General features: G+C 52.3%; 1 protein-coding gene across 1 annotated transcript; it reads right to left on the minus strand.

Annotated features, from left to right (window-relative positions):
- Positions 1 to 1,994: 1,994 nt before the first annotated feature.
- LOC132334835 (bolA-like protein 3) lies at positions 1,995 to 4,017 on the minus strand. The gene is given in 5 exon segments (XM_059861018.1): positions 1,995 to 2,835; positions 3,112 to 3,200; positions 3,405 to 3,481; positions 3,483 to 3,505; positions 3,966 to 4,017. Coding segments are annotated over 5 exon segments (285 nt in total). The 5' UTR covers positions 3,996 to 4,017; the 3' UTR covers positions 1,995 to 2,769.
- Between the last annotated feature and the right edge of the window lie 9,383 nt (positions 4,018 to 13,400).

Consider the following 13,400-nt stretch of genomic DNA (forward strand, 5'->3'; position numbering starts at 1 on the left):
ACGAACGGAGCCGATCCGCCCCCTCCCGGTAACGGGAAGGAGGACGGAGATGATCTGACTCACCCCCCTGCTCAGGTGAAGACGGTCCCGGCCCCCCACAGCGGAGGAGCAGCAAGGGTCCGGAGACCCCACCGGGCACTCCGCTCCAGAGACCACCTCCGCACACATTACGGTAAACACGAGCGGAGAGGATCCGACTCCCTCCCGGTAAGGGAAGGAGGACGGAAATGATCTGACACCCACCCCATCCCCCAACAGCGGAGGAGCGATAAGGGTGCGGGGACCCCACCTGACACTCCGCTCCAGAGACCACCCCCCGCCCACATCACATCACGGTAAGCACGAACGGAGAGGATCCGGCCCCCTCCCGGTAACGGGAAGCGGCTGGATATAACCTGACTCCCTCTTATCTCCACAGTGGGCACAGACAGTCCCGGGAACTGGGGAGCAGCGGTGCTGCGGAGACCCCCACCCCCCTTCCCCCCCCCATTAAATTAAACACAAACTGAGACGAGCCGGCCCCTCCCGGTAATGGGGAAGGACGGAGATGATCTGACCCCCCCGTTCATCCCCGCACGGGACCGGGGTGGAGCCGAACCCCGAACCGGGCCCTCCTAAACGGGAGACAACCGAGACCAACCGGGCCCTTCCTTAACAGAGGAGAACCGGGACCACCGGGCCCTCCATCATGGGGGAGGACCAAGCCCACCGGGCTCTCCTCAATGGGAGAGGACTGAGACCGGAGCCAGAGACAAGCCTGTCCCACCTGAGGGAGGTGAGGAGGGCTGAGACCCCCAGTGCCCCTAAATGTAGAAATGGAGACCCCAAAAGAGACAGCCAGAGACCCCCACCCCCCGTGAATGGCGGGAGGATGGAGACCCCCCCCCGGTGTCCTTCAAGAGTGAGAAGGGTGGAGACCCCCCCGAGCATCCTGCGGGGTGAGAGGGGCAGGGCAGCATCCCCAGAGCCCCTCCAGGCAGCCCTGGGCCCAGAGAGAGCCCCTGAGCATCCCCCAGGCTCTGGGCAATGGAAACCAGAATTTACAGAAATCAAATTTTACAACAGATGGGGAAAAAAAAAACCAAACTAGAATTTACAAAAATCAATTTCACAACGCATGGAAAAAAAAAATCCAATTTCACAAAAATCAAATTTTACAAGTTGTGGGAAGTTTTGGCTGATATTGACGCCCCCAAGGAGTCACTTGAGGTGAAAACACGAACAAATCACAAAGCCCCAGCCCCCCCCCCGGGGCTGTGCCCATCCTTGTCACACCTGGGGGCTGCTGGGGGTCCCCACCCCTGAACTGGGGGACCATTGGACCCCCCCCTACTTAAGGGAGGGGACAGAAATGAAAAGTGAATTTAGGGAGGGGAACCCCCCGGGCCCCCTCCGACCCCCCAGAGGCAGAGGGGATGGACCTGGAGCGTCTGGGGGCACCAGGCAAAGGAAAATGGGCAGAAATGAATTCTAACAGCTCGTAATTTGGCTGATAATTTGATTTATATTTTGGCTGATTGATTATTTGGCTGTTTATCTGGCTGACTGTTAGTTTGGCTGATACTTTAGCTACTTATTTAGCTGCTATTTGCTCTCCCAAGTAGCACTTGAGATAAAAATGCAAACAAATCCCAAACCCCTGGGCTTGGGAGCACGGGGCAGCCAGAGATTCCATCCTTGTCACACCCAGGGGTTTTCCAAGTGATTAATTATTTAATTATTTAATTGTTCTGTGGATTTAGAGGCACAAGGCCCCACCCAGTCCCTCTCAGTGCCCCCAGGGTGACATGGATGGAGACCTCTCAAGTGCCCCCAGGCTCTGAAATAAATAAAATTCAGTAAAATCTGACAGCATAAACCAGGCGTGGACTGATTATTTATTACAATTTATTATATCATTTATTATTTTTATAGTATTTATAATTTATATTAACTATATATACATGATATATACTATTTATTTTAATTACTATTCCTTATATAAAAATGTGACATTTATTATGGATTTTGTTTAATGGCTAATAATAATAAAAATTGGGGGCTGAATGTAAGGTCAGGCTCAAAGGTGGGGTTTGGTTTAGGGCTGTGGGTTTAGGAAGGGGCTGCAGTTGGGGTTGGGTTTGAGGTCGGGGTTAACCCTAAGCCAGCCCCACTTTTGGGGGTCCCAGGCCCATGGGGAGGGGTCCCTGGGGGTCTCAGCCCCACTTCTGGTCTGCCTGGGCTCATTTTTTTGGGGTCCCACTCCCACTTTTGGGGTTCCCGCGCTCATTTCTTGCCCCGCCCCCGAGTGGGCGTGGCAGTGCGGCAACGCCCAATACAGGGCCACGCCCCCTTCACAATATTCCCGCCATTTCCCGCAGCTCTGTGAGACTTGGCGGCGCGGGTGGGGCTCCCTCAGAGCAGCCCAGCTCGGCCTGGCCGCGCTCCCCTCAGCCCTCCCCGCTCCCTCAATCTCCTGCTCCCCTCAGCCCTCCCCGCTCCCTCAGTCCTCTCCCTTATTCCTTCCCGTTCCCTCAGCCCTGTATGCTCCCCTCAGTCCTTTCCCTCAGGTCTCTCCACTCCCCTCAGCCCTTCCCGCTGGGGAATAAAGCCCTCTGCAAGGACCCTTCTGAGAACATGGGCTCCAAAACCCTCCTTCAAGGGCCCTTTTGGGCTCCAAGGCTAATAATAATAATAACAACAACCATCCCCAGGACTGAGCACACAGCACGGGGTGGGGTTCACGCCCAGGAGTGCAGCCCTGGGCCCCTCCTGGAGCTCGGGGCAGGCTCAGCCCTTGGGGGCCGAGGTGAAGATGCGCAGGCCGGGCATGTGCGTGATCTCCTCGCTCAGCGTCTGCGGGGCAAGCGCGGTTCAGGGCCGGCTCTGGCCTTGGAGCAGCCTCAGCCGGCAGCCACAGCCCCACAGCCAGGGCTGCTGCACCCTCAGCCCCTCTCTCCCATTCCCTCACACCCATTCCCTCTCCTCTGCTCCCTCTCCCATTCCCTCTCCCCCGTTCCCTCTTTCCCATCCCCTCTCCCCATTCCCTCTCCCCAATTCCAGCTGTTCCCTTTCCCTCTCTCCATCCTCTCTCCCCTGTTCTCTCCCATTCCCTCTCCCCCTTCCCCACACCTGGGTCACCATCCTGTGCTGCTGCACCGGGCGCTTCTCCCGGAACAACTCCGACTCCATGTGGATCTCATACATGTCACCGCAGCCTCCTGGGAACCCAGGACAATTAACACCAATTAACGTCAATTAAAATCAATTAAAGTCAGTTCAAGTCAAGGCTTGAGCACCCTCACACTCCTGCCCTGTCTGGGGGTCCCCGCAGCCTAGGGGGGATGGAGACTGACCGGGTTTAAAAAAAACTGGGTTTGGGGTAACCAAGAGCGGGTTTAGGCCCAGCAGGAGCGGGTCCCTACCTGAGATGCCCACCACCTTGATGGCCGAAGCCCGCGGGAATTTCTCCCGCAGCAGCCGCGCCAGGCGCGACTCCCCGCCAGGAGCGGCAGCGCAGGAACAGCTGGGGGGAAACGGCCCTGAGAGCCCCGGGGGGACCCCTAAAAACAGCCCCGGGAGCGGAGGGGAGGGGAAAGGGAAATAGAAGCTGCCGGCACCGGAGGGGGGCACAAGAAGCTGCGGAACCCCGGGAGATGCGGGCGAACCGGGAGAAGGAGGGGTGGGAACGGGAGCTGCCATCACCGGAGGATGGGGCGGTGGGAACGGGGCCTGCGGAGGGGCGGGGGGGTTACCTGTGCCGGGGGGACATTGTGAGGAGCGGCAGCACCGGGAGCGGTACAAGGAACGGGGGAACACCGGGAGACGGTGGGGAACGGGGCCCGGGGACGGACACCGGGAGGGAGCGCGGGCCGCGGTTACCGGCACCGGGGGGACACAGGGGGAAACGGGCCGGGAGGGCAGCACGAGCAGGGGGAGGGAGACGAGGACAAGGACAGAGGGACAGGGGACTGACGGACACTCACCGGGCCCCGGCTCAGCCCCGCCGCCGCCATCCCGGGGGCGCGCCGGGGTCACCTCCGGCTGAGCCAATCAGAGCGCGCCGGTGACAAAAGGGGCGGGGCCAGCGCTGCACCCCACGAGCGCCCCCTGGTGGTTCGGAGGACCAGGAGACCCCCCCCCCCCCCCCCCCCCCGCCCCCCGACGCCCCCCAAAGGGTCCCCCCCAAGGGTCCCCTCCTGACCCCACAGAAGTCCCATCCTCCCCCCACTCCATTCCCATATTCAGGGTCCCATCCCGACCCCCAAAAGGATCCCAAAAGGATCCCATCCCCCCTCTCATCTCATAGATGGAGCCCCCATCCTGATCTCCCCCCACAAAGGACCCCCAGTTCCCATACCCAGAACTCCATCCAGACCCCCAGTCCCAAAAACCCCATCCCCACAAACCCCACAAACCCCTATCCCAAAAACCCCAATTCTGCCTCAAATTCCCACTACCAGACCCCCAATCCTAAAAGCCCCAACTCCAAAAACCCCAACCACAAAAACCCCAATCCTGTCCCAAATTCCCACTCCCAGACCCCCCCCAACCCCAAAAACCCCCATCCCAAAACCCCAATCCCACAGGAATTGCAGCCGAGCCTGGTGTTGAGTGCAAAAAATAAATATAAAATTTATTAAAACACCCACAATATTTTAAAGGTATCGGGAATAATAACACAGCCCAACTCAGAATAAAATAGAAATTAAAAATAAACAACAACAGAACAACAACAACAAAAAAAACAACAACAAAAAACAAACAAACAAACAAAAAAAAAACCAAAACCAAAACTGGAGGGGAGGATCCAAACTTGCAATTTTTAGGAATCTTAAAAAGTAAATTTATTGAAACATTGGGGGAAAGGAGAGGAAAGGGGAAAAAACAACACAGAGAGAAAGGGAAAATGATACAAAATAAAATTATCGGCATCGATTTCCTGTCCTAGGAGTATCTACAGTTTAATTAAGGTTCATTAATTCATTATTTAATTAATCCTATTGCCTTGAGATGTGGGAAAAAATTCTACCGCTCCTTGATCTGCCCCGAAACTTCATTTCAAGTAACCCCAGAGCCGAGCCCAGCCAGGAACCCCAAAGGGTTTGGGACCCCCCGGTGCCTCCCCCGCAGCAGCCGCCATCCCCAGAACATGCCAAAAAGCGCAGGAACAGCCCCAAAGAATTCCCAAAATAAATCCCAAAAAGTGCCGGAACAGCCCCAAAGAAATCCCAAAATGAATCCCAAATAATGCTGGAACACCTCAGAAAAAATCCCCCAAAAAATCCCAAAATAAATCCCAGAAAGCCCCAGAACATCCCAAAAAAAATCCCCCAAAAAAGCCAAAACAAATCCCAAATAATGCTGGAACAGCCCAAAAAACTCCCGAAATAAATCCGAAAAAGTGCCAGAACACCCAAAAAAAAAAATCCCCAAAAAACCCCCCAAAAAATCCCAAATAACGCCGGAACAGTCCCAAAAAATCCCAAAATAAATCACACAAAAAAAAAAAAATCCATAAATAAATCCCAAATCACGCTGGAATACCCCAAGAAAAATCCCCCCAAAAAAACCCCAAAATAAATCCCAAATAACACCAGAATACCCACCAAACAGATCTCCCTGGGGGCAGAGCATGGAGAGCATCAGCTCCTTGGGCTCCTCAGGAGCTGGGGCAGGAACAGGATGTGCTTCGGGGCTTTGCCCACAGCTGGGCAAACGGGAGAAAAACCCCAACATCAGCAACAAACCTGCCCCAAACCTGCCCCAAGCAGGCCCCAAATCTGCCCAAAGTCACTCTGGATACACACCAAACAATCTGCCCCAAATCCCACCAAAATCCTCCATGGTTTGACCCAGGGCTGTCTCAGCATTTTTAAGGATTTTTCAGAGTTCCAAGAAATGATCTCTCAGCTCTGTGGGAAGCCTCCTCTAAACTGATGGTGTTGTGACATCTCCTCCAAGGAATCAGATGCAGCCCCAATTATTATTACAGAACCACTCCAACAGTTTGCTGGGTTTAAAGCATCTCTGTGCTGAGGGAATTTTGGAGGAGACAGCTATTGGGTGGTTCATTAGTCTGTCACCCCCAGACCTTCACTCCTAAGTGCCATTCTCAAGAGCCTTGTTTTAAATTACCTTTAGGGAATTCTCTCCCACTTAGAGCTTGGGTGGTGGCCAGGCCTCAGCTCTGCCTGGACGGGAATTTGCCAACAGAGCCAGATGTTTTCTGCATCAAAATGAGATTTGAGTTGCTTGCACTTGGCAATCTGACCCTCTAGACATGACAGTTGGACTATTTTTAAAGGGAGCTTGGGAATTATTATCTGGAAATAATGATCCAAGTCCCCCCTGAATGGAGGTTTGTCAGCTGTTTGCAGACTCTGGGATGATGGTACATTATTTCAGAGATTGCTATTTACCTAATTCCACCTATGTTGTTAGTTTTGTCTGCTATTTGAAATATTCCTGATTGCTGTATCCAAATTATTCCTAATTGCTGTAAGTTTCTTGTCCACTGCATGTATTATTTTACTATGATGTTGCTTCATACTCATAACAAAAGACATGCATCTCATTCTTAAAAAACCAAAAAGAAGAGGAATGAACGCCTTAAGAACGTTCAAATAATGCAAAATGGACATGAGAAATTTGGACAACTAATCATTCTGAATGATGCAATATTTACATGAGAAATTTGGAAAAAAGCTCACCACATCTAAATCCCAACTGGGTGCACCACAGTGAAGCCCAATTGATTCATTACCTTCAGGAGAAGATGTGCCTGTGTTTTATCAGCAGCAGCTCAAAGCAGTCACCTGTTCATTCCATCAGACACTGATCAGCTCTGAAAAAATGAGGCCCAGGGCAAAGAGAAATAACCTCATCACCTTGCAGCCTCTGTGGCCAGAGCAGGAGCAGGAGGAGGACTGCCAAGACATGGCTGGGTCTGGAAACTGACAGAGGCAATTTGCCCACAAAAGCCTCATGGCACCCTCATGGTACAGTGCTCCTACTGACCTTCTCCAGTTATTCCCTGTTCCAGCTCCCAGGAGGACGTTCAGGGATGGCAAAGATCAACATTTCCAGCTAATGGACTTTCTCATCCTTCTCAACTAATTGGAAACAATTGTCATTTCTTTCCATTTCCCCAAGAGACATTGGACATTATTCTTCTGTTTTCTCATGCTGCCAAACCCTGTGTCAATGACTTGATAGAATTGGGTAAGTTTTGTTGATTGTAATTGCTCTTTTATCTGCCTTATCCCATATCTAATAGATAACCAGTGATAACCTTGATAATACCCTCACAAGAGTGAGCAGTTTCAACATCAGAACATAGGAGCCTTTTTTAAATGAACAAAAAGGGGGAGATGTCATAGACAGGTAGAATAATGATAAAAGAAAGGCCCTATGAAATCAGGCCTTGCTCTGCTCTATTAACAGCTGGCCTGTCATCTCTGAGTGCAGCTAAGCAGTTACAAGTTCCCATGTGAAGCGATTTTGAGAATGAGACTTTGTGAACAATCTATTCTGAGGGTGAGAAACAAATGCACCTGCAAGAACAAGGGATTTGTGCCATGAGAATCAGTGAAGAGAACAGGTAAACAATGAAATAGAGAGATTTGATGCACAACTAAAATCTATTTATTAACCAATAATAGAATAACTGCTAAGAAACATATTAACTAACTAAAATTAAACAAGATGTCTGATAAACTGAGTATAATTAGTTGTGTGAATAAAAAAATTAGGAGTCCTTCTCCATCCCAGGTGGTTTCTCTGGAATTTCAGTTCCCCCCCTTCTTCTGGACTTTGGCTTTCCCCTTCTGTGGGGCTTTGGTAACCTTCCTCTCTGGGGCGCTGGTTTCTTTCTTCTCTGGGCCTTTCTTTTCCTTCTTCTCAGGAGATCTGGTTTCCTTTTTTGGGATTTTGGTTTCCTTCATCTCTGATGGTTTGCTTTTCCCCTTCTCTGCTTTTGGAGGTTGCTTCCCCACACAGACACCCTTCTTTCTTTTCTTCCACCTCTCTTCCTCCTTCTGCCTCTTTTCTTCCTCTAAGGCTTCTGCCTCCTCCTGAAGTTTTTGAGCTGGCTGTTTCAGCTCCCTTCTGCAGACAAAACAGAAAACATGGCTGAGAGTCCCACCAGAAACTTGGGCTCACCAGTCCTGGCTGGCCCTGCACTTCATTCCTTGACCCTGAGGCCATTTCCGTGAATTCTCCTCAACCCACAGAGGTTGGGAACATCCCAAGTGAGGGCACTGGTGGAAGGGGACCTCCAGGACCAGCCAAACCTGAGCTTTGCCATCATCAGCTCTTGACTGTGCAAGCTCCCTCTTAAGGCACAGCCAGAGCCCTCCAGCCCAGTGCCAAAGGCTGATCCACCAGCTCTCTGTGCTGGTGCTGAAAACGCCCTTTGTCTCTTGGCTTCCCAGGTTAGAGCAGAGCACAGATTGCTCACATCTGCTTCTCTCTCCTACCATTCTTACTCAGCTCATTCAGCCCCTTCTCCCTAGGCACAGCTGAAGCATGATTTTAAAGGGTTAAGATTTCAGCTGAGGGTTAGAAGCAATTCCCATGGATCAGGATGTAAGGTAGATAGGCAGACCATAGGTTAATGATTATGAGATGCTTAAGCTGGAGCTGATTGTTCTATTGTTTACCATTAGGAGCTTCTTTCTAGAAGGAAGTGGAGTAAGTGAACTGTTAGAAGAACAAATTGAAACCAGTAGAAGAACAATGGTTAGCACCTGGGCTTGATGTCAATCAATCACTAAGCAGGGGACCTTGGATCATGCCAGAGGGTCACAGAGACCTGATGAAGACATTCCTGACTTCATCCCTTAAGACCATGGACACAATTTCAGACCACCGACCCAATTCAAGAGAAGAATTGCACAGGTGTGAAGGACCAATGACCTCATTTGAATACAGAGCAGGGCTGGGAGGTGCTGGGGCTGTGCAGATGTATTGTATGTAAGATCTTGGGAAATAAAGAGAGGGCAGAGAACCTTGGGCAGCGCGGTCACGCCTTTTAGGGACGGCTCTGGTGCCGCCCGCCGGTGTTAATAAACACACCACTGTCTGACTTTAATTAGTTAGAGAGTCTCTGTCCCTCATCTTCGGTTTTAAGGACTCCTAGCCTGCTCCTTAATGAGAACAATCCTGTCAGTCAGAAAGCAAAGGCTGCAGGAACTCCTCTCCTGCCAGACAGGCTCTTGGCAGCCAGATTTCCTGCTGGAACCCAGCTGTGACCAAGCAAACCAGGGCTGGCTGCCGTGGAAACCATTGGAAGCAGCCTCATCCATCTCCTCCCCATGAAACCAACTTCAGCCTGGCCTGAAGAAGTCCTGATGCACAGGCTTACTTTGAGCAGCCTCCACTCCCAGCTCCACACTTGGCCTGTGTGTCCTGAGCTGGGCTGCCTTGCTGGAGCTGAGCTTCTCCTGTGCTTGCCTACTGCTGCAGCTGAAGGGGAGCCTCAAGGACATGAGCTTTTCTGGGTGCTGTCCCACCACAAGGAGAACCTGGCAGATCAGCATTGCAAGGACTTCATCTGGGGCAGGAGCAGGACCCAAAGCAAGGTTTGGTCTGTGCCCCATGCCTGCACATCCCACAGTCCCACTGCTTTGGTGAAGAAGGGAGATGATGAAGAAGATGCCACTCAACACCATGGACTTCAAGACACCTCCAGAGGCAGTGCCAAGGCAAGCCCAGAGCCCAGCTCCCTGCAGGCAGCAGCTAAGCCAGGAGGGCTCAGCACTCCTATAGAGCAGATGATGTTCTGTCTCAACAGAAGAAGGTCCTTCCTCTCTTGGGAGCCAGGGAGCTCAGAGTGGCCATCCCTGTGTTGCTTCTGGCCTTTGCCATGCAGCACCTCTGAGCTCAGAGTCCTTGGAGCAGGGAAGCCCTGCAGGGACAAGAACCCATGGCAGAGCAGTAACCCATGCAAGGCTCACTCACCTGTCCCTGAGAGGTGCCTGAGAGCCACAGCTGATCTCCCGGGGGCTCAGGGAGGAGCTGACACCTGAGGCCTCCCCGGTCACCAGCACCTCACAGTTGGGGCCTCCCTCCACGTGGCCCAGCTCGGTGACATTGGAGGTGCTGCTGAGGTGGCCAGAGAAGGTGGAGGAGACCTGCTGGCTCTGTCCTGGCTGCAGCACACCTGAGAGTGGCAGGATACTGAAAGCCTGGATGGAAGACAGGAGAGATTGAGGTGTTGAGCATGGAAATGGATGCAGAAGAGCATCTTGGAGCAAAGTGCAGCTGGACCTGGAGGGGCCTATTCTCCAAACACTGCCAGAATCACCCTCACCTCATCCTGCATCCATGCCACTGACCAGGGCAGGGACCATGGGGAAAATCTTCTCCCATGCTCACAGGTCAATGCATTAATTAGTACATTACATGAAAGGGAACTGGGATGTCTCCTGGCAGTAGAAATTCTCTCTGATGCACAACTTGCCTTGAAAAAGTTTAAAAACTTCCTGCTTTTAGAGAAGGAGAAGACTCAGAGTGAAAGCTCTTGCAGCTGAGGGAAGGAGTCCAGCCCAGCTCATCTGACTCCTGAGGCTCTTCCCCTCTCTCTCTGATTTAAATGCTGCTTTCTCAAGGTGCTACAGCAAAAGCTCCTGCAAAAATTTCCTATGGACCACCTGAGGAGTTCCAGGGGGAGCAGTGCCCTCCACAGGTGCTGCACAGTGTCCTTGGGCAGCCCCACAACGTGTCCTGCACGGCCTCTCCAACAAGCAGCTGCTTCAGCAGCACTTTGTGCTGGGCCTGGAGGGAGGGGAGGCCCCTCTGTGGCCAGTGCTGAGGGCCCCCAGTGGCACTGGGAGCTCCAGCCCTGCTGGCCACACTGACAATGGGCAAATGAGACAGATTCCCTCTTGCCTTCCAGGGGAGTGTGCGCTACGTCCAGGGAGCACCTGAATCCCTCCAAGCCTCGTGGGAGGGGAGGGTTTTCAGAAGTTTGTGCTGGCACCTGAAAAACAAGCCATTTTCTGTGCTGGGAGGAAGAGACAGCCACTCTGCAAAGTCTCCCTTTGTAAGAGAGCTTCAGGGCCAGCAGTGCAACAGCAGCTCTGGGGTGAAAGCAGAGCCCTGCACACAGGGAGTCTGGCTGGCTTGGGAAGAGGCTCCATGGAGATCAGGACTCATCCCAGCTTGCTCTGGGAAGGAAGCTGGAGCTCTGAGCATGATGATGCAGATAAAAGCCTCATCTTACATTGGGAAGGAAACAAGGCCAAACATCCCACACTCAGCACAGGCCTGTAGGATCTGAGTCAGCTTCTCCAAGGAAAACTCTCCTCTTTCTCCCTCCCACTCACCCCATGTCCAGCCACTGGCCCTGCTGCCCAGCCCACTGCCAGGGCACAGGACAGCAGGGCAGCAAAAAGGGAGGTCAGCACGAGCATGACTTGGTGCTGGCAGGCTGGGGAGGCAACACAAGCACTGGGTGGACAAGAAAATCTACCTCTGCTCCTGAAGACTGGGCAAGATCCTGCACTTCTCTCAGGGCTGGGACTGGCTCCTCCCTTCTGATCTTGAAGTTCCGCCATCGAGATGCTGAGGAGTCCAAGCCGGTTCTCTGCTCCTTGGGTGGTTGGGGCTTGAATTTAGGTGGGTGAAGCTCATCTCTGGAAAATAAGAGAACTATGAACAGGGACCTGCAGTGGGAGGGAGGGACACCTGCACCAGCAGCTTCTGGTCAGGATGCAGCCCCTGGCTGGGTGCTGGCACCTTGAACTGAGAAATGGTTTGATCCAGCCCTTCCCAATCCAGGCTGGAGCAGCTCTGCTCTAAAGGCAGCCCAGGGATGACACTGAGCTGCTGCAGCAGCTGCAACTGCTTGCACTGAGCAGCTCCAGAGGACAGGCATGAACACCTTGTGGGGATGCCAAAAGCACAGTGGGAGAGGAAAGGACAGAGAAGGCAAGCAAAAAGGTGAGATCTGAGGCACCCAGGGGCAGACCCAGCCAGTGCCCAGCCAGCACAGCCCCCCCAGTGCCCAAGGCCAGAAACTCTGCAGCTCCACCAGGGATTTATCAGGAATGTTCCCCTGACACTGCTGGGGCCTTGGTTGACATTTTCCAGCACTCCCAGGTGACTCAGGTCACATTCCCCATCCATACATACACAGGCTGTGGTGCTGGGATCCTGCCAAGCTCTGTCAGCCTTGGGCTTGGGGAGGTTTCTGCCAGCCGTCCTGAGCTCCATAACTGTGCTCTCTGTGCCAGGAAGCAAGCAAGAAAGATTTTAAAAAAAACCCAAACCAAACTACAACAGGGAAACCTAAAAAACCTTCAACAGCTCAACCCTGCCCACGTTATTTCTTTAGGGACACCTAGCACTCTCCAGCTGAAATGCTGGGCTTTTGGGGAAAAAGAAAATTACATGTTCACCTCCAAATTGAAAAGGATTAAGGTAAGAGAACCTTTCAAAGTACAAATTATTGGCCCAAAGGTAAAAGATTTGCCAGAAATCTCTAGTTAAGACCATGCTGACAGTTAAACAACTGGTTCTTCTGGTGGGGAGAAACCCTCCTCTTTAAGGGAAGCAGCCTGAGAGTTGAAAGCAACTGTTTTGTCAAACTTCAGGCTCCCTGGCACAGCCTGCACTGCCTGTCCTTCCTGTTCACTGATTTACAGGCAGTGCCACAATGGCCCAGGTTCAGATGTTTGCTGCCATCCAGGGAATTTGGCATCACCATTTCCATATGTCTTAAGATAAGTTTCAATCTTTGCATCCACACTTCAAATGCCAGCTTTCCTTTCTTTTATAGAAAGCTCAAGGTTCTTAGAAGTCTTCTGACCTCCTCTTTTGTGCTCAGAGAGATGGCATTTAAACCAGATGTTTCCAAAGTGAACAGCATTTTAAAGAACAATGAACTAAAATGACCCTGGATCCCAGCTTAGCCCAACTCCATTCTGTGTCAGACACTGAGATTCCCACCTCTAAGGCACGAACTGTTTGTGCCACCCATCCCTCCTGTCCTTCTCCACAGCAGCCTGTGCCTGTTTTCCCCAGAAGAATCCCTGTCCTTGTGCCCCTGCCAGGAGCAGTTGCCCACAGGCACACAGCTCCCCTTGCCCTCACCAGGGGGTTTCTCTCATCCCCGAACACGCCGATGAGAACGTTGGTGCGATGCTCGCCCAGCGCCTGCACCTCCACCACAACTGGGATCTCTGCTGTGCTCTGGGGCTGGACAATCCCACAGGGCTGGGGGCTGGAGTAGAACACAGCAGAGTCCTCCTTGCGTTTCTGGAAGGGACAGAATGAAATGCAGCTTCAGAGGCACCTCTGAAGAAACTTTAGACTCCTTAACATCCACCGCAACAGCAACTTACACACACGTTTAAAACTCCCCACGACAAAGGTAAAAGGAACAAACAAGATGCAAGAATTGGAGGCTTAACATT

This window comes from Haemorhous mexicanus, chromosome 16 (assembly GCF_027477595.1).
Source record: "Haemorhous mexicanus isolate bHaeMex1 chromosome 16, bHaeMex1.pri, whole genome shotgun sequence".
NCBI lineage: Eukaryota > Metazoa > Chordata > Aves > Passeriformes > Fringillidae > Haemorhous > Haemorhous mexicanus.